A 20,343-nucleotide genomic window follows, 5' to 3' on the forward strand; every position below is an offset into this window, starting at 1 on the left:
TACAGAAAGGAGGACGGAGAGCAAGAGAGGAGCAATATGTCCACTTCAGCTCCTTCCATCAATCACCCTCCCACTGTTCACTATCTGCTCAGCAACAAGGGACAGACAAACACAGCCTAGCATTTAGTGGCTAACGCCGGATATTTCCCTCAGGATTCGAGACCATGACAGAGTAAAAGCAGGAAGAAAAACTATTAAATCTTCTACCTCTTGTAGCCATGGACACGACTCCAAACGCAAGCTAACGTTACTCTGTGTCTACTTAATGTGTCAGGGCATCACTGACTCAGAATGTTGTGAGTCGAATTGGTTGTGGATGTTCAATATAAAGACTATTCATTCCTTTATTTCACAGTTCAGCTCCACACCAAACTCCTACATCAGCTGACATGAGTCTCCACATTAAACTGGATAAAGGATTTTAGCTAGTTAGCAACAGTTTAGCTCACAGCCCTTGAAGCACAGCCAAAGAGCTGTAAAGATTTTTAACATTAAACTGCTTTATTCTGTGTTTTACTGTCTTTTAATAACCTTGTCAGTTGGATTTAGAGAGGAGGAGACATTCGCTCCTGGTAAAACGCCTTGTAAATAATGACCCCTGAAGGAATCCTTACCTAAAAACTAGCTAGCTGCAGCTAAGCTAGCAGCTCCTCCTAGCCTTCTTTTATCCTCTAAAAGAGTGTAGGAGTAAGTTAAGGTGAAGCTGCTTTATATTGTGTTTCTTCTTCTAAAAAAAAAAGTACCAGTAAACACTGATAAACACCGAAGGGCCATTTTGAGACAAGGTTTAAGAAGTTCATAGCCCGCTCTAACAACGCAGCTAGCAAAAACTAAAGTGCAGTGATTCTACTGTCAGAACTCAAGTTTACAGAGTTTTCTGGAATGGACTAAAAAGTAGGAAGCAGAACTAAAAAGTAATGAACTAATTTTTGAGCAAATTCACCATAACCTTCGATTTATCGTGAGAACAGTGTCCTCAAGCTAGCAAACAACTACGTTAGCGTAAACATAGTCTGTGTGTCTCTAAGATTAAACCTGTGTTTGCTTGTATTATTAAGAGAAAAGGACCGTGATACTTTGAGATATACTATAGCTTCTCTTTGAGGCAAGGCTTTAGGACATGGAGATCAAGGCTAGAGTGGCTCTGAAGGGTTAGCTTAGCTGGTGGAGCCCGTGCTGGCCGAGCTCCAGGCTCATTGATCTGAGAGCGTCAGAACATGCAGAGGCTGCAGCATCCAGCAGGCAATCAGCAGGGTTCAATGTAATGCATGCATGTGTGTGTGAGTGCGATGAAACCCTCATCTCTCTGTGCTACATGTACATCCCTGTTTATTCCTGAAGGAGATGGGGCACAGGCAGGAGATGGCATACATTCTGTGCTCCAGCTGGTACCGGGCCAGCAGGAGGAAAAACGCGGGCATGGCGAGTGCAGAGGAGTCACGGCCAATGCGGAAAATCATGCGGACTGCCAGTTGGCATGTTTGGGTTTGTATGCATTAGCGAGTACTTTGTGTGTACGAGCAAGAGCTTAATATATCTGCAAGTGTGTGGGAGGCAGGGAAGCAGCTGAGGTGCACCTGGAGCCATATGAGGACCCTGGGATTTCCTCCTCAGGCAACAGGATTGCTGCCTGTCAGACACACACGCGCCTGTACGCACGCGAACACCTTGCCTACGCTGTCACTGACTCCCTCCTGAACACACAACCCCAACCTTCACACTCTCTCATTATAACACACACACATTTGGCAGCCCCCAAGCGTATACAGAAAGGACAGGGTGGACTGAACGCTCCAGCCCAGCAGGGAGATGGGTTAAGTGGTGGAGAGCCTGATGGTTCGAGGTTGGGAATGAATACTGATCCAGTTCGTGGCATAAGCTGCTGAGCTACGGAAAAGGAGTGGGGACGGAAATTGACATAGGATGAGAAAGTGGAGAAGGAGAAATGAGATGAAGGGTAGAACAGATATGTACAATCAAGGAAGGAGGTTACGCTATATTCATAGCGTTATTTTTTTCTGATGTCATGCTCAGGGTGGGAAGCTAAATTGCTGCTACAGCTGCTAATTTCGTGGAGGATAAGCCAAATTGCTAGCTTAATGTTACTGCTTACTAGCAATTGAAAACAAATTACAAGTTAAAACAACATATGTAATTTGATATTTAAGTCAGTTAGCTACCGTAAGACAAAAGCTAATGTTAGCATCTAACCTACTTTTTGATGTTACACAATAAGATAGGAAAGGCATAAATTCCTAGCTAACAGTAATCTAAGCTAGCTAATGGTAGGTAATGTTAGCGTGGAATCTGTTGTATGCTGGCTAACTTGAAGATTAGGCTAATGTCCCTTTGGATTTTCACTAGCCGTTGTATTAAGTTATTAATCAATTGAGAAGCGGTAATGCTTTGTCATACTTAGCACGTTTACAATTTACAAACCTGGTATAAAGCAGTAGGCTATAATATTTTAAGAACCCAGCCTGAGCATGTTGTTAGAGGAAAATGTCCGCCGTTTGAATGTGTTGACTGAGGTAAGGTGGAAAAATTTATCGTTTGTAGGCTGAGAACAAGGAGTCAAAGATTGGGAGAGAAATCAAAATGAGAAAAATGTAAGTTGAGAGTCTGGGAGGCGCAGTTGACAGGGAGAGGAGAAGGAAAGGAGAGAGGAGACAGGGTTGCTGAAGGCTTCCCTCTGATCACACAGGCCCCTTAAGAATCTTCCTCCGACTGAGTAACACAATTGCAACACTTCAGATTCTCTGTATGAAAAGTTTGAGCTCATGGCAGGAGCAGCAAGAGGTCTGGAATGGATGGAAACAACTTTTCAACAACATTCACTGTTCGAAGCTAAAGGCAGCCTTGATATGCTTGGGAAACAGTTACTGGAAATTCAGCACACCCGAGTATTCAGGGATTATTTGGTTGCTAACTTATTCCGCTGTTTCCATACTTCACTGAGTAAAACAAGAACCATTCCATGTTGCTACTCCCCTTATTCCTTGTGTGAGTTAGGGGCCGTAAATTCCCTAAACCGAACCTTTAGATGTGACCTGAGCTCAAATGTATTAGCATGTTTAGCTCCTTTATTGTTGCTACAGACAGTGAAGCAATGAGTTAATAGGTACATCTATACTAATAAAACTGGGCATATTTTGATAAAGTAGCTGGAAACCGTGCTTATCTTCAAGTAAACATCCCAAAAGTATTAGCTAACACAAAGCTAGCTTGGTTTGCATTCTGCTATTTGGCGGTATTTTCAAGGGTGGCCCCAGTCCTCTGTCGCAGTGGGCAAATGTACTTTATCCTGTTTAAAGAATCAAGTCAACATTAAGGGAAATACTTTCTAGCTAAAAATAAAAACAGTAAATTGACCACTTTCGTTTTCACACGCAAGAAATGAAGGTAGCGCTAATTGCAGCTGATAAACTTAGCTTCGCACAAAAACTGGAAAAAGCTTGCTAGATAGCTACAACAATTTGTACCAAAAAAATGCTTGCTTTTTTACAAGCGGTTATATCCTTGACCTGGTCTTGGTTAGCTGGTTGCTAGAAGTAGCTTCATATTTACTGTAACAAAGACAAAGATAGCAAATAACTGTTTCCCATTAAATATGACCTGTAGCATAACGTTAACGCTCACAGATGTTAAGAAACAGAAGTAACCAGAAGATGCCATCATTCACACAAGGAACCATGAGGTAAGGAACATCTGGGATAAATATACAAATACATTAAGTATGAACACAACCTTATTAGCAGGTTTGTGACATGTCCCTGTTAACCACCCCTTAACAGAGACGTGTATCTTCTGATGTGGCTCCCACAACACAGCGATACACCATCTTGATCAATGCTATAAGTGACCATTACAATACTCCTTCTCTTGTCCTGCCTTTAATATATGACTGATTTCACATTAAGGATAAATAGTGTACAGTATGCTCTCTCATAATCAGGGAAACCCTCTTATTGTATCCTCCCATGACATTTATTTCGTGCCTATGATATCCTGTGTGTTTGTCCAGGGTTCATCTATGTTAAAGCGTTTGTTTTTTCCTAGCAACCATGCTAATGCATACGGTTCCTGACCCATGCTCTTTAGGAATCATATCTTAATGGCACCATAAATCAATCTGGATTAACAGAAACAATGAAAATGCAGCCTGGTGGAACAGATGGGGCTCAGTGTAGTGCATTATGTGTGTGTGTCTCACTGTGTGCAGTTCTGGCTTAGGCAATTCATGTGACCTTGATATGGGCAAAGCACAGGCAGCGCCATGGACAGTTCAGAAGCGCACGGTGCAAATAAAAAGTAAGAGATACTGTAACATCGTATCAAAGGGAACTGATGTCCTTTTTTTGGATACTACTCAAAAACACAGTGTTGTTGCAAGAAACCCACAACAATTTTTTTTCCCAGCAAGACAGTGACATCAAACACAAAACCAAAGGTAGACAGAATGTTAATGTCCTTCAGTGCTCATCTTAGTCCAGTCAGTGTGTGACAGTTGTGCAAAGAGGAATGGGGAAAATTGCAGTGTGAAGGAGATGCAAACAAGTATTTTATATTTGAGATCTGTTTTTACAACAAAATTAAAGACTATTCTCAGGTGTAACCTCAAAGATCTCAGTTTCATTCTCTTTGGCGACACCTATGGCGATAAACGGTAATTACAGGAGCACACTTCCAAGATATCCAGACAGTGTTGCATGTGTGACGTCCACGGTTGGCTCCGGTTGTAACTCTTGATTTTCCTCGCTGACGGTCGCTTTCCTTTTAGACTGTTTGCCTTCATCTGAGCGTCGAGTTTGTGTCTTTTTCTTTGGATTTTCACTTATTTTTGAAGTTGTATCTGTAGTCATCCATCTTTTCTTTGTTTGTTCAGCCATAGTAGATTACTGTTTACTCGCAACACTTGACTGGAAAAGCAGCGGCTTAGCTCCGCCTACCCTCTCTGGCAGACCAACCACTGCTGGGTGATGGAAAATGCGTCACTAACTTGGCGCCGCTTGAGATTTTTTCTGCGGAAGTCGCCACCGACACCCAGTCTGTGATACGGCAAATGCAGCGGCTTTCATCAGTGGGCCATCACTATTGTGTTACCTCATTCGGCGATAGATAGTGACTCGACAGACATTTATTGAAATGAAAATCTTCGAGATTATTACTTTAAGCTACTTTAATTCAATGGTGTAATAGAATAAAAACTGCAAAGTGTGGTGATAATAAAGAACTCTAGTCTAATTTTTAACGAATACTAAATAAAAATAAAACTTAAATTTAATGCACAGAGTCAGTGAGGACATTTTTTACAGTGTAGTATCATCACTTGGAATATGTGTAATATGATATGAGTCACCACCTGGATTCTACATGGCAACATCACAGAACGTGCTTATCTCATAGTTATTCTAGTCCAAACTGCAAAAGAGCTGTAACCAATGATTGGTTTAATTCATCATTTGGTCCATAAAATATAAAAAACTTGTGATAAATGCTGGGGGAGTCGAAGCTTATATCCTGTTAGAACTTGTTTTGTCCGTCCAACAACCCAAAACTTTGAAACTCAGTCAGTCCCGTAACAAAAGGAAAAAGAAAACTAATCAAAACTCAGAGGCTGGAACAAGGGAACAAGGGTATTTTGCTGGAAACTGAGCTAAAACGGTTTATCAATTTTGAATACAGTTGCTGTCAAAGCTCTTTTTGTTGCCAGAATAGCAGATTGGAATTTACTCTACTAGAAATAATAGGACACTGACTCACAACGCGTCTACAAAGACGTAAATTCACACTGATTATTTCAAGCTAAAGGCTTATGAGTAACTTCAACTTGTGCAACTACAGAAGGGTTGAAAGTGCTGATCTCAAAGTCAGTGATTTTCCTATAGGATGTGATGCTGTGTCCTTGTTTCAAATCTGTGTTTACAATGTCACCACGCTCTCCCGACACCTGTAAAAATGCTACATCAGCTGAGCCTAAAAACAGGTGCATTCCTAAAAAAAAAAATACTCCTCTCATCTCACGCTCAAAGTGTGGAAAACATTCGAAGGAGAGCTGAAACGGGTAACGAATCTAAAGGGACAAGAATCGCCAACCAACACTTTACCTCCAGTGGTTACTCCCACCGAGGACTGACAGTCCACCTTGGTGCAAGGATTAAAAAACCAACCACAGTTAAAATGCCAGCCAGGGTCCTCACAATCAATATCCATTAAGCATGCAATTGATTTAACCGGGCAACAGCGGAGTGAATAATGTGAAAATACAGGAGGAGCTTGAATTACCTGCCAGAGAATTAAGCCTCGGCCTGTCAGAGGGGATGTGGAGTTAATCAAAGACTCACACAGCCTCTGATATGACAGCACAGTATCTTCCTGTAGTCGACTACACTCTGTTGTGTATTTTTCTGAGCTTCTCTTGAATATGTTTCCAAAATGTTTGCTTACTTGGGTGAGGCTATGAGGCGTTATTTCTGTTGGACTGTCTGTATGTTTTCTGGCTATATTTAGATAAGAAAATCTGCCAAGTGCATGGTGAAAATATCCATCTTATTAGGGTCACTGAATTTATTATTGACTCTGTTATGAGGCAGGAGATGGAGCCTAACATTGGTGTGAAATAGTGTCACCTGTTTGACATGATGTGCAGCTTCTAGCATTTAAATAAAGGTCATGTTAAAAAGAGAAATGCCCAGGCTGTTGTGGGGGTAAAAATCCGGAAGTTGATTTACGGTTTTATTTTGAAAATTTAATCCGAAGAGTACTTAAAAAATGCTGTATATTTCAGGTTATGAGGATGTTTTTTTTCACACAGCATGAAACTACTTACTCCGCTTTCCTGGCCAATCCAACCGAGCGGCACAGCGAGGTGGGAGTCTGCGGAACCAGCGACTTGCAGCAGGGGCTCCTCTTGTCCTCCTCGCCGGAGTCAGGGCTTCCTTGGCTCGCTTTGGGTGACTGCGGCGAGGTGGGCACGAGCTGCAGCTGCTGAGGGTGGTGGGAGGACGGCGCAGGCGGGGTTTGGTGCTGCTGAGGCTGAGCGGAAAGTCCAGGGATCTGCTGCGGATGCTGCGGCGGCTGCTGCTGCTGCTGCTGCTGCTGCTGCTGCTGGCCGAGGTGAGCAGCAGCTTTCCCCGCGTGCTGGTGGAGGTGGGCCGGCGCTTGGGGACTCGCGCTGCGGTGGGTCGAGTGGTGTTGTGGGTGGGGGTGGTGGTGGTGGTGATGCTGAGCTGGCTGCTGGACGTAGTGATGGGGGTCCCGGAGCTGCCGGTTCTCTCCTATCAGGTCCTCCACCTTCCGCTCGAGCTCGTCGATGCGTTGGCGCTGCGTCTGGATCAGGCTTTGCTGGTTCTGGACGATGGTGGTGAGCTCCTTCAGGTAAAGAACAGCTTTCATTGGATTATCCAGCAGGCTCTCCATTACTGACTGTAGCTGTGGCCGTGTGCCCGGCTGTGTTGACTCCTTCTTCGGCTGTTTTCTGGCGCTGCAAACCGTCGATGAGGCCTCTGAACGGTGCGGAACCGGGATGCTGTGGCCGCCGTCTGACGCCTCTATACGCTCTGCCGGGGTTGGGTAGTCTCTCTCTCTCTCTCTCTCTCCCCCTCTCTCTCTCTCCCTCTCTAAATGATGCTGATGCAAGGCGGGAGATCAGCATCACTGTGCGGGGGCGGGGCCGTAGTGGACCTGTGATGTCAACACGCAAGGGGGGAAACGGTGAAGCTGTCTTGCACGTTACACTTTTGGAATCACATCGCCCAACATGTGTTTACACCAGCGTCCCCCCCTTCTAGCAAAGTTCCACTTCACTGACTTATTCTCAGAAGAATTGAGTCCCCCAAGACTTTTATTTGCCTCTAAAATAATTCTTACTTTTCAGGGCTGAACTAAACTGCACACCCCCCAGTAGACTAAACTTTAACTGACAAGTTGGAACATAAAGTAATCCTACAGAGAAAGCACCGTCTGTGGAGAATTCATTCTGCCTGGTTAGAGGTAAGGTGGCTGTGAAAACTTAAGTCCCTGAAATTTCCATGCAAATCGTCAAAACACAAGCAAGTGGAGAAAAGAAAATGACAGGTGCAGCATTTAGAAAGACAGAAATGCTGCAAAGTGAGAAAAAAACAACAAATACAGAATGCAAAACAGGAAAATAAGTGATGTGGTAATGAATCATGGTCAGAAGTCTTTGCCGCTTGGACTCCATGGGGCGATATAGTCCAACAGCAGCAAGATATATCCTACCATGGAGTCTGGGCGGTGATGGGGAGGTGAAGGGTCGCGCACAAGGACGGCATGAGTGAACTGGAGGCAGAGAAAAGCCACATTTAAAAAGACAGCAACAATATTATAGGCTAGCATTGAGGGTATGTTGCAGTGCTATTGGACAGACGAGACCAGGTGATGAGAACAGCTGATGAGTGGGTGTGTGAGGGGAATGTGAGCAGAATGGTATGAGATATTAACAATACAGCATGAACTTATGCTAGAGCGTCATGTAAACAAGCTGCTTACTTTTTGGAGCAGTCTCAGTAAATACACAACACTTTACAGTCACATGGACACGTTTGAACTTGTTTTCTAGTAAAAAAAATTAAAGTTTATTATATCATGGAAATAATGTAAACTTTAGTCTGGTAGCATCCTTATGATACTATAAAATGTTTATCTTAGTTAAAGGTATAATAAGTTGGATTCTTTCTTGCATTTTGTCAACAACACATTCAAACTGGGCCCCTCCTCCTGGGCTCTTCTTCACCAGAAGCTCATTCTCACTCTCTCATGCGAGAACCCGCCCACCCCGCCGAGCTAACACCGACAGCATCCCGGTTACCTTTGCACTATCATGCTAACCGCCGGTTACCGTTGCGCTAGCATGCTAACCGCCGGTTCCCTTTGCGCTACCATGCTAATCGCCCGTTCGCTTTGCGCAAGCATGCTAACCACCGGTTACCGTTGTGCTAGCATGCTAACTGCCGGTTCCCTTTGTGCTACCATGCTAACCACCAGTTAGCTTTGCGCTAGCATGATAACTGCCGGTTACCGTTGAGCTAGCATGCTAACCGCCGGTTCCCTTTGCGCTACCATGCTAACCGCTGGTTAGCTTTGTGCTAGCATGCTAACCGCTGGTTAGCTTTGGGGACTAAGCTAGCTAAGGGGACCACGACAGTGCCCCTCCTGAAAACGTCCCATGCAAAGCAAAACAACATAATAGATGCAAAGGGAAGGGTCTGCACACACACTCACCAACACACATGTATAGAGGCCCATAACTGATGATTTATATTATATGATATCTGTAAAAGTCTATATTTTTCTACTTATTATACCTTTAAAGCAGTTTAGGGCCTCACAGCACAGTTGAGCGGGACTACTTTTATAAAGACTTTTATGAAACATTCTGACTGCATGATTCAGAGATATTTGCTGCTAATCTAGTGTTAGCTAGAAGCTAATCAGCAAGAAGCTAACAAAGTCTAATCTGAATCATGTTATCAGGATAACAAGAAACAGTTTTTCCTTTATTGGTTGTTTTCTGCTTTATTTGCAGCAGATGTTTGTCATTTGCATGCAGTATGTTGTAGTATTGAGCTTTCAGGGCCACCGTACTTAGGCCAAGCTGTCCACAACATTGCGTTCATTAACTACATCTCCGTTTCTCATCCACTTCTTGTTACAGTAAAAGAAAGAATCTTTTCGATTGATTTGAGTCTTTCCAAATTATCTGGTGACATTTTCTGCCGGCGTCCCAGATGTGACTTCAGCATGGAGCTCACGAACATCCTGTTCTCCAGGAGAACGTGTGATGTGATTAGTATCGCTCGTGGTGCTCTTTTTGTCACACAGCAGTCTTTGTGTGTTGGCTGGTAACTCTTTCTTAGGAGGAGATTTTGCCCTGCAGCGTTGGAAAAGAAAGATATGGTGGAAATTGTAACGGGTTTTGTCTAATGCGCCAACGCTTTTTTTCATCATCAATGTATTCTTGTACTTATTGGTATGCAAACGTAATAATGTTTAGGGGGGAAATCATATTCTGCTTCTGCCTTTCAGTCTCTGCCTTACTATCTGTGACTTCACCAAAAGGGAAATAAAAAACAAGTCAACCAAAAAGATAGCAGAGAGCCGAGCAAGGAAAGGAAATGGGTTTTAGGTTTGCAGAGATGATCTCTCCTGATAAAGACTAAAGTGATATTTCACTGAGAGAGTGCTCGGCTGTTCTGGCTGCTGTAGCGTGATGCTTCTGCTGCTGCATTCAAATGTGCAGGAATTTTGACTCCTTATTAGTCTACTGTAAAATGAGTAATGTTTGTATATGTAGCAGGCGTCATGTTCTTACTGTCTAGTGAAGCAAAGGACGTTTTGCCAAACTCCTCCAGAACCGGAGTGACGTTAACGATACGCTGTGATTAATGCTGTTTTTTTATGAGGACAGAGAATAAACTGAAATGGGTTTGTGTATTTATTTTGGCTGGACAAGGAAACCGTTAAAAGTTTCATTTAATGTTTTAAAACCGCTCAGCGGAAGTATAAAAATGGTTTGACCTTGAGACAGTGAAATATTGGGACCACATTGGCCAGCCAGTGTGGGTGCAGCCAGGTCCCTCCTTCCATATGGCTGCTTTACAAGCTGCACGAAGTGAAAAATGGCTTGCGCACTCGACCGGCGACACACGGCTGGACGGAGACAAAATAGAGTTTTGCTTTGGGATTGTAAAAATGGGAAAAAGGTGACAGTGGTGACTTTGGTGCTGGGGTGACATCTGTAAGGTCCAGCCTTGCTTATTATGGACTCTCTCTCTCTTGGAATAGGTGCAACCAACCTTTAACACCAATTACCCTCCAGGAGTCTGAGGCCTGAAGGGTCACACATCCTTGATCTGAGACGACAAGGACGGAGCACAAAGTGTGATACAAATAATCAAGTTTTTTACTTTAGTTATAATGAGTCTGGAGTTGGGAAACTTTAACAGCTCTCAAGATATTAAAGCTACTATGAAGATATTTTGGTTTGTGTTGATTTTATATATATATATATATAAATATCGACAATCTTGTTGCTCATGGTCTTGTTTGCTTTTACAGGTCATATAGAGGCATCAGTATCAATTTCAATCAATTTCATAACAAGATAAAAACTCCTCACAGGAGCTTTAATAAGAGTCTACCACATTGGTAGCTGCTATATGAGGCTGTTTTTAGGCATAGTGTTGCCTAAATGCTAACCTTAGCCTGGCGTCATTCTTAAAACACCAATGCTAACACACTAATATTTTGTCGGTATAATTTTTACCACTATCTTAATTAAGCATTTTAGCATGCTACCTTTGCTAATTAGCGCTAAACACAAAGCACAGCTGAGGCTGATGGGAGTGTCATTAGTTTTGCGGGTATTGGTCGTACAACAAAGCGTTGGATAATTTGAAGTATTGACCTTAAAACGGCACCAACAAATCTATTCAAATGTATCCTCTGGGTAGCATGAATGTCTGTACCAAATTTAATGGCAATCCTGCAAACAGTTTGATGGCACAGTTTGTTAAAAGCCTAAAATTCCAATGTCCTCTTTTTTAAATAAAGGCATCAGGGCCTGGGGAAAAGGCCCAAGATGTCAACCTCTTGATGGATCAAGATGAAAAGTCAGGGGATCACCAAATGTTTTAATATTTATCCTCAGGGCACCACAAAGTTCTTTGCTAAAATTAATAGCAACATTTGTTGAAATATCTTCAAATAGCCCAACATGTAACCTCCTTGAGGTGCTAGAGCAAAAGTCAGGGGAAGTTTTTTAAAGTGTATCCTCTGGGTAACTTGAATGTTTGTTCTTAATTTGATGGCAATCCATCAAACAGTTGTTGCGATATAAGATGCACATTTCCCAATGGTGCTAAAACATACGGCAAGGGATCACCAACGTAACGATTCATCCTCTGGGAACCATGACTGGACAAAATGTCTTGGTAACTGTTAACATTAAGGTCTTGATTGATACATCCACGAACATGGCTAAACTTAGCATAAAGCGCTGAATTACATCTCATTTAAAACCTGTACAACCTCAAAGAGATCTCTGATATTCAAATTCCTCTCACCTGAAAGAGAGAAGTTTGAAAGTTGGTTGGCAGTGTTAAAGTTTGTGCCCAGAACTTTTAATCTCAAAACTGTGTTATATCAATATGGGCTCACTCCCCAGAGGGCTGTTGTCTCTCAGGTTTGCCGCTAAGTTGAAAGTCGACCGGCTGTATTCTCTCTCATTATTCAGCAGTGTTTGATGCACAGTCTAACATATGCAGACTGAGTGCAGCGTTGTGAACCCAGAGAAGCATTTGGAGAAACAGAAAGCTGCCTTTCAGAACAAAGACTGTCTGGAGCTAACAAGGACTCCTGTGTTTGTTTTGAGTAGCCACAGCAAGTGTAACACTTACATACATATTTGAAAAGTTTCCATTTAAAGTGACCGTTCCATTTTTTTTTTCACGACAGAGTTTAAAGTGATTTCTAACTTTCCCCAATCGTCACACTTAGCAATAAAAGATAACTGCTCTTTTCTTTAGCTCTTTAGGGGGCAGGGCCTCTCGTTAATATGGATAAATGGCTTCTTGCATGCACCTGGCTTGACTTAGAGAGGAAGAAGCCCTAAAATGGCTCGTCAGTTATGGATGTTTTATGTGCCATCACTATCTCTCTGGCACGAAAAGCTTTAAAAGGGAAAAAAAACACAATGAAGAAGGAGCATTTATCAAAATGAAGCTGTCACTGTCTCGTGAATGATGCCAACAAAGTCGAACATGTTCATGTAGTAAAAAACTGAAGGAAATGGGAAAAGTTAGACTTGATGAAAGGAGGAAGGAATCAAACATTTTTCCAAGGACTTTGGAGCATTAATGGCATTAAAAGATGCGATAAGAGCAGACGACACGATAAGGCAATTAATGTCAGGTAGAGATTAATTACTTGCAACGCTACACTTCATTAGCGACACTCTGCAGAGGTGCCAGTTTAGAGGAGCAAGTCAGTGAGTCATTGACACATGAGCATCTGGTAGAAACAGCACTTTAAATGATTTACCAAGTAGCAACAAAGATTGTTTGGAGTGTACACAGCATGCATCTGTCTTGATAAAACATTTAAAGGGTTTTAACGCCATGGTGAATCATTCTCATGAGGAAAGTTTGGTTCTAAAGATCATCCTTTAATAGTGGATAAAAGAGGTGCAAAATGCAAATATATATTAGCTATTATGCCAACAATTTCATGCTAACCTCAAGTAAAGCGTGTTAGCATGTTAACATTTCACAATTAGCACTTAAGCTGAACTATTGCCAAAGCTGGGAATGGGAACGCTGTTCGTTAGACAAATGTTGATCTTTAGTTAAAGTATTGGACAATTTTAGCCAATGATGAGGTTTCATTCTAAGCGGACATGGTGGTGAAAGTCCATGGCAATCCAAAAATTGGGATCACCAGTTGTTAGGATATATCCTCTGGGAGCTATGAATGTCTGTACCAAAGTTTGCGCCAATACATCCAGTAGATGTTGAGATATTTCACTGGATAAAGGAAAACTTTGACTAACTGTTGGAGCTAGACGTCAAGTCAAAGGGTCACCAAAGTTGAACCATTTTATCTCAAGGCCAACGCGGACATTTGTACCAATATTCATTCCAATCCATCCAATAGTTTTTTGGCTTCTTGGTGTTGAAAAGGTAGATTAGCAAAGCTACAATAGGTGCAATCAATGCATCAAGTGGATGTGGAGATACGTCATTGGATGGATAAAAACCTTTACTTGCTGGTGGCTTTTGATGAAAGATCAAGAGGTCAATTCTTTTTTTCTTTTCTTTTTTACAATTAAACACAAGGGGAATGTAAATATCTATACCAAATTCGATGTCAATCCAACCAACAGTTATTGAGCCATTTTGCTCAAAACCAAAAATGTGGACATAACTGTGATAATGACGGAAAATTCCAAGAATTTTTCATATCCATTTTTCAGTTTAAATATTTAATCCAGTAGGAGAAAGAGAAGCCAGCACTGAATGTTGAAAATACTGCACATTTCATGAAGTACACTGCCGGGGAGAGTGCAGGTAAAAGCCATTATTCCTTATTGATTTTCCAAAGTATCTCTACACCGAGGAAGAGATGGAGATAAAAGAGCAGCAGATGAGTAACAGCTGAGTTTTAGGCTTTGAATCAGAGATGTGGGTTGTGATAAAGTGGCTGCGACTACAGACATCCCTAAGACCTTGTACATTCAGGGGCTAAATTCAAAGAATGGATTGCGGCTGCTGATAGCACCATGAATTGTGCATCACTTGCTATCAGCCCAGATTCAAGGTCCACTGGCTGTACAGACAGTTTTATTTTTTAGGTCACACCAAGTAGGAATTGTTGCCATGGTCATTGAAAAGTCTAAGCTTGGTACCAGTTATAAATGGGCTTTGGTTACCATTCTAGCTCTTTGAAGGCATTAATACTGTCACTGTAATTGCTCTGGGTATTAGCACTGTTTTAGCGAACTGGACTGTTTTTGCAATGAAGCTCATTTGCATTAAAAAGGGGCCAATTTTGTACCAAATGCATTCATATTACATACTTTAAATATGTGCAAAAGGCTCCAAAACAACAATATTCTACTTTCTTGATGGTGCAAAAATGGGTGCATTTTACATTTGAAGATTAGATGGTTTCTTTCTCTCTTATTTGCACAGGTTTAGTGGTAACAAAAGCCAGCCTATATCCTTTGGTGAATGTACCCCTCAGTGTAGATTCAACTATAAGACAACAAGACTCCTTGCAACAGATTTCATAACGTTTCGTGCTGCAAAAAAAAAGTTGTTTGTTTAACCTTGTACTTCCATGGTGGCAAATTTCTGCATCACGATTTATAATTTATTGAGTGAGGCTGTTCACACGGTCGCTCCAGGGAGACCTGAGGCGACGTCGGATCAGCTGAGCGAGTTGCTCTCTGCTTGTCATGAGGAGAGTTTTAAATCAGAAAATTAGCTTCCCCTGACACACAGACTTTGGGATTGCTTCCCAATATTTGGATGTGAAAATTGCTCTGATTGTATTATTCTAAATTGAAGAAACATGAAGAATTCAGTACAGTGGAGCTTTTAAATACACTGCACTGATTTCTACCCCATTTTCGCTTGCTGCCCTTTTGAAAGCTTCCACCTGATTAAAGCAAGGGCAATCTTTAATGGCTGCATCTTGATGACCCCTGGTCTGCTTTGGTGTCCAAAACCAATACCCATCAGCTCCTTCTCCCTTCCTTTTGGCTTATAGGAGATCAATAATGAGAAGGGAGCGAGGCCAGGGGCACCTATTGTAGATTACCTTTAACTGTTAGAGGTTATGTGTGGAGTAGTGTGGATGGTGCAGTGCCAGGGTTTGGATGCACATTGGCTGAATATATTAGGCATCTGAAGTGTCACTGATTGTTCCATTTTATGTTTAAGTTATGTGAAAATTTGGTAAAACAGATGATTTAAATAATCCATTAAAACACGTGTTAATACTTCACGTTGCAACCGTGAAAACAGAGCCACTACTCAGCATACTCTATAAGGGGAAACAAAGACAGAACCAAAGCCTGTCACAGGTAGGCGGTACAGGCTTGACGCTATGTGAAACACCACGAAGGCTGATGCAACTGCCCTGAAACAGCTTTTATGTTTGAGATACACACTAACAAACACAGAAAAAATACCCAATACCTTGCAAGAGCTTCTAACTCTGATCCAGGTAATGTATCACCTCTTAGAAGTCATGAAAATGCGAGGTTTTTTTGCCAAGGTTATGAGACATTTTTGAGAATTCAAGGCAGAGGTAACGAATCAATATATCTCTATTCACAGCATACAGTATATTTACAAGTGAAAGACATTGAGCATACTGAGAAAACTGTTTTGGTAGGGCCACTGCCTATTGCTTTTAGAGAAAAAAGAAGCTGATAAAAACACTGTATGCGACCTACTCAGCTAGGCTAGCAAAGTTAGCAGCTAGCTAGCAAACAGAGTGCTGCTTTTAGCAGCTAAAGAGAGAGAGTTATTTTCCTTCAGGAGCTAGCGGAAAGCAAAATTAGCCCTAATAAGAGACTGAGTATTTGGTTTACATTCATTAGGTTGCTCTAAATTTAACTAATCATAATTTAATACGCTTCATGTCTTCTGGATATGCTAACACGTTAGCTAGCTTAATAATCTGTACAAAGGGATAACATGTCAGTGTTGTGTTTACAGTTTGTTCTACTCCCCCACCATGTGTAAAAAAAGTAATTAATACAACTGAAGAAACATTTGTCAGTGAGGTAACATAATGTTCTGTAAAGTAAATTAGGCAACTTGGAGTGTCAGTTGAAGTGAGGGGAAGTTAACCCTCAACCTTTCTGTTGGGTCACAGGACTAGCAATGAATACGAAATGCGTCTTCATCATTTTGTTTCCAGTCACTTCTATCTGCTGCTTGTAAATGTTTCATTGAGGCTGAAAAGAGGCTCACCTCTCACTCTGAATCCAATTAACACTTTTTGACTGTGTGGAACATTTAGCATATTACGTGTGCCTGAGTGTGTGAGAGAGGGGATGCAAGCGTGCGTTTCTTTTATGTCTAAACCCTTGAATCCACCTTTCTAATGCTTCTTTTTAAGCTCCTTTTCGGTGTCATTACCTCCAAATATAGGCGAATATTTAGAGAAGAAACAGGATTTGCCGCAAGCTGCTTATTTGTCACTTTACAGAAAGCTGTAAACACCTACTGTACAGGAGCTACTTAGTGTAGCACAAGCCCAGAGGTCATAGAGAGGTTGCCAGTTTGCCCTAATCCATGAGGGGGATGTGAAAGTGGAGAAGTAAATTAATACATTTCTTCAGTGACGATTTCCACAGACCATTTCAACAATTAAAGAGACTATTTTGTTTGGTTCTTAATCACTGGGTCAACCGTTGCAATGTCCCATCCCTGCCAATCACCTGACTAGCTAGCTGGCTGCACACCTGTTCCTCATTCCCTCGTTAGCAGAGAACCATATATACCAGTCATTTCCCCGCTTCCTGTTTTCAGAACATCAACGTAGCTTATGGCATATTGCTTCAACCCTCTTTTGCTTTGGACAACCTTTTTAAACAGTTTAATATTAGCTTACTTTGTGTTCTTGTCTGTGATGTGTTTCTGCCCCAAGTTGCCAACTCATCGCCTGTTTTTTATCACAGTTTCTAGAGAAGTGCCTGAGGTCCTGGGTCATCCCTTGTTGCCAAGTAAATGAACAGACAAGATATTAATTTTGGGGACATGTATCAAAACAGAAAAAAAACAGTATTGTAAATTGTCTCTTACCTGTATACTAATTCTGCCACAACACAAGAGCTGAGCACCAGGTGGTCGTTCTAATCACCAGGCCCCCCTCTGTTAATGTGAAATATATTCCAATATTGCCGACCCCCAGTCCCCGCAGCAATAAATACACTGCTCGTGCTGCATGTAGATTGATGACATCAATCACGCTTCCTCATCAAGCTACACACATACACACTTCAAAGAATGTAACCTGCTTCTGTGTTGCTTAGAACAAAGCTGTAATTATTTAATGTCAGGCTGTCAGACCAGATACATTGAATACATTTTCTTTCTTTTAGACAGTTTGTTAAAAATCTAGAAAATTGCACACGTTGGATAATTAAAACACCAATTTTGGAAGTTAATTACCTAAATACATCAACTTTTCAATTATCTTTTTAACATTTGTAGCAGTAGATGTGTTGTATTCCTCTGATTGTTGACTGCCACCAAGTGGCTCTGACGCTGAAGCACAGTTTGATCCCACAAGCAGCAGTGACTTTGCTGGTTTGAGTTTTGGCGCTTGAATGTTTGATATCTCGACATGTTTCGTGGACAATTCCAGTGTCATGACCTTATTGACATGTGAACAGTCGCTATGTGGTGTCGACATGTGTGAATATAGCACATCTGGACAATTTGTTCTATGTGAAGGCTGCTTTCTTCAGTGCCTATTTATAGACACAGTGTCAAGACCTGGGGTGCTTTTCATTATCAGAATGCAAGGGGCAAACGAGAGGTGAGAGATCAGCTTTTCAGCATGACTAAACACACAACATACACACACTGACACAGAGGAGGTTGGTGTTTAGACAAACTATGAAGGATGTGACTTTTCACCGTCCATATTTCACACATTAATCAGAATAGGGGTGGGCTTCGAAGTCAGTGGAAAGGACAGAATTACATTGGTACCACAGAGTGATAACAGGCATTAAATCCATGGGTGCCAAAATGTGGCTACCTTAGAAAGTGAGACTACATCACCCCTGCAGCTTGCTCAAGTCACAGTGAGTCAGGGCAATAGTTAGCCGAATATGTAAGCAAGTGTGGTCACCCTTTTAAAAATTTAGATCACCGCTGTTTGTAATGCAAAACAAAAAGCTGACCAGGGCGACATGTGTAACCTAAGACAAAACCTGGTCAAAGACAAGACTCTGAGATATTCAGAGCTGAACAGTGTAGGCCTACAGCGTTGGATAGCCTGGGAGCCAATTTTCACATAGCAGCTGCAGCTAATGCTCGCCTGCGCTGAAAAAGTCGAACCCTCCATGGACCACAATAACTTGAAAAAGAGGTATCAACACCTTCACACAGATGATAATGTAATTAATTGACTAGTTAGATAAGTTGTTGTTGTTGAAGACATTTGGGGCTTTTGTCACAGTCTTGGTTGACGTTAGCTTAACAGAAGCTGCAGCTAACGTTAGCGAGTCTGCTTTCAGCGCTGAAAAAGTGAAACCCTCCATGGATTACAAAACTTGAAAAAGTAGTATCAACAACTTCACAGAGATTTTCATGTAATTAATTGACGACTTGGATAAGTTGTTGGAGAAATTTGGGGCTTTTCTGACTGTCTTGGTTGACGTTAGCTTAACAGAAGCTGCAGCTAACGTTAGCAAGTCTGCAGTCAGTGTAGAAGACAAAACTTTATTAAGAGGCCGCAGCGACTTCCGACATTTTCAAGTAATGTATTAGCTAGTTGGATAAGATGTTGGGGCTGATTTGCTGATTTTTTTTTTATAGTGTTGGTTGACGTTAGCATAATAGAAACTGCAGCTATCATTAGCACGAGATATACTGATTACATTCTGTTTTGACGTTAGCTTAATAGACGCTGCAGCTAACGTTAGATAGTCTGCAGTCAGTGTAGAAGACAAAACTTTTAGAAGAGGTATCAACAACTTTACCTACATCCTCAGGTAAATAATTAACTAGTTGGAGAAGTTGTCGTAAGAGATGAGTGTGTTTTTATTAGTCTTTGATGTCAACATCTGCTTTACATTTTTTTAGCAACATTAGCCAACACCACTTTAGCATTTTTGTTACATTAGTATGAAATCAATGGCAGGCTACATTAGGTTCTTATTTGGTGTGTTGTATAAAATGGTCTAAATAAAAAAAAGTTGAAATTGAATTTGTGTTTTGACTTAATTTTTACTACTAAAGAACAAGAAGAACAAAGATAAGGTCAAGTTTTATATGGGTGACAAATGCCAGGCACTGGTTGAAACGTTAATGGTACCCAACCCTACATCACACATTGTTATCCTGCAAATGGTGCGAGTATGTGTGCATCTTTTACATGCTTGAGGGATACAGATCAGCTGTTTAAACCCACCTTTCCATAAACAGCCTATAAAAGCACACAATAAACCAACTGACCTGTACTTCCAGGGATCTTGAAGCTATTGTTGGTGTAACTGTCATTCTAGAAATAACAACGGCTTTGGCGACGGCAGCCAGTCAACCCAGTGAAACACACACACAGAAGACGCACATGCATGCGTGCAATGTGTAGGACAACAATGCCAGCGGGTTGTGCTGTCCGGCTCAAGTTTTGCTCTCAAAGGCTAGGACAACATCACGGCTAAAAATAGTCCGCCCAGGTGTTCAGGAGTCAGAGATTCGCCATCTGCTGGAAAGTCTCTGGGGTTTATTTCTATCATCATGCTCTGGAAATAAGTTATCAAGAAGAAGTTATTTTGAACTCTTTTGAATTAACTTGAAACATAATTCTGAAGAGTAAAACTTTTTTAGTTATCAGATTGGAGGCTTTCTTTCTCTTCTTTTATGGATGTGTCTGTAAGATCTATTTAAACATTATGAGGTTTGCGATTAGGTACACCTGTTGTTCCCCCCTCCCATCCTCCTTTTTTAAATCCATCATGAGTTAAGCTGCTCTCCAGCCTCTTACATGCCGCGCATAAACCAACGGCTGCCAGTACAATGAAACACGATAAAGTCAAATACAGAAATGGAACATCAAAGACTCACACACAGC

General features: G+C 41.6%; 1 protein-coding gene across 1 annotated transcript in view; it reads right to left on the minus strand.

Annotated features, from left to right (window-relative positions):
• Positions 1-7,444, minus strand: part of iqsec3a (IQ motif and Sec7 domain ArfGEF 3a) — a 112,138-nt gene extending 104,694 nt beyond the window's left edge. The window contains exon 1 of the mRNA XM_069670710.1: positions 6,830-7,444. Coding sequence (XP_069526811.1) covers positions 6,830-7,419 — 590 coding nt within the window. The 5' untranslated portion in view covers positions 7,420-7,444. The remainder of the gene's footprint in view (positions 1-6,829) is intronic.
• Positions 7,445-20,343: the final 12,899 nt, after the last annotated feature.

This window comes from Semicossyphus pulcher, unplaced genomic scaffold (assembly GCF_022749685.1).
Source record: "Semicossyphus pulcher isolate SPU_LCO1_2020_fin unplaced genomic scaffold, fSemPul1.0.p SCAF_20, whole genome shotgun sequence".
NCBI lineage: Eukaryota > Metazoa > Chordata > Actinopteri > Labriformes > Labridae > Semicossyphus > Semicossyphus pulcher.